General features: G+C 52.2%; 1 protein-coding gene across 1 annotated transcript in view; it reads right to left on the reverse strand.

Moving 5' to 3' along the window:
• Positions 1-36: 36 nt before the first annotated feature.
• The window catches only part of LOC119594356, a 995-nt gene continuing 265 nt past the window's right edge, over positions 37-766 (reverse strand). The window contains exon 2 of the mRNA XM_037943414.1: positions 37-533. Within this exon, the coding sequence (XP_037799342.1) occupies positions 37-533 (497 nt within the window). The remainder of the gene's footprint in view (positions 534-766) is intronic.

Genomic DNA, 766 nt, shown 5'->3' on the forward strand with positions numbered 1-766 from the left:
TGAATCTGAGATTCAGTGAGAGCGTCTCTTTCACCTCTAAGAAACAGAAGACCCAGAGACGGTGACGGCGGAGGAGCTGACGAGGTCGTTTCCCTTGAACAGTTTGCAGGTGTAAGTCCCAGCGTTGTTGGCGCCGATGAAGTTGTGGAAGACGAGGTACGAGTGAGGCACGTGGGTGCCGCAGCCCAGAGAAAAAACGCCCACATTGCTATTCCACGAGGGAATTGGTGCTTGAGAGTCGTGCCACTCCAGTCTGTAGTGGTGCAGGTCGTCCGTGGTGGACACGTGTGTCCTGCAGTACACGAAGACGTCGGCCATGGCTGCAATGGCGACTTGGGTGCCGTTGACAATGACTGCCTGATCCGAGGACGTGGAGTCCACAGGCAGCGAGCAAGACAGCGAGGCCAGGAACACCAGGACTGCGCAGCTCAGGAACGTGACACTCGTCTTCATTTGGCTGTGGTTCGCCATGGGTGTTGTGCTTTGGGAATGGATAGCAAGTGTTGCTTTCTGTAGACCGCTAGCTGGTGCAGCTAGATGATCAGGAGTAATGGACTGAAGTTCAGTTGTCTCTCATTATATATATCATGTTGACTTCACACAAACATTTTGGCCTGGCCACAAACGTCACTGGGATCCTGTAAACGTTCTGGGCAGAACGGTCTTTAGAAATACGTTTGTTTGCGTTATCTGGGGTGGACGTGTCCTGTGTCTCCAAAGATCATCCTTATCGCAAATCATATCTTCCCTACAGGTAATGCTTCGC

Source organism: Penaeus monodon, chromosome 33 (assembly GCF_015228065.2).
Source record: "Penaeus monodon isolate SGIC_2016 chromosome 33, NSTDA_Pmon_1, whole genome shotgun sequence".
NCBI lineage: Eukaryota > Metazoa > Arthropoda > Malacostraca > Decapoda > Penaeidae > Penaeus > Penaeus monodon.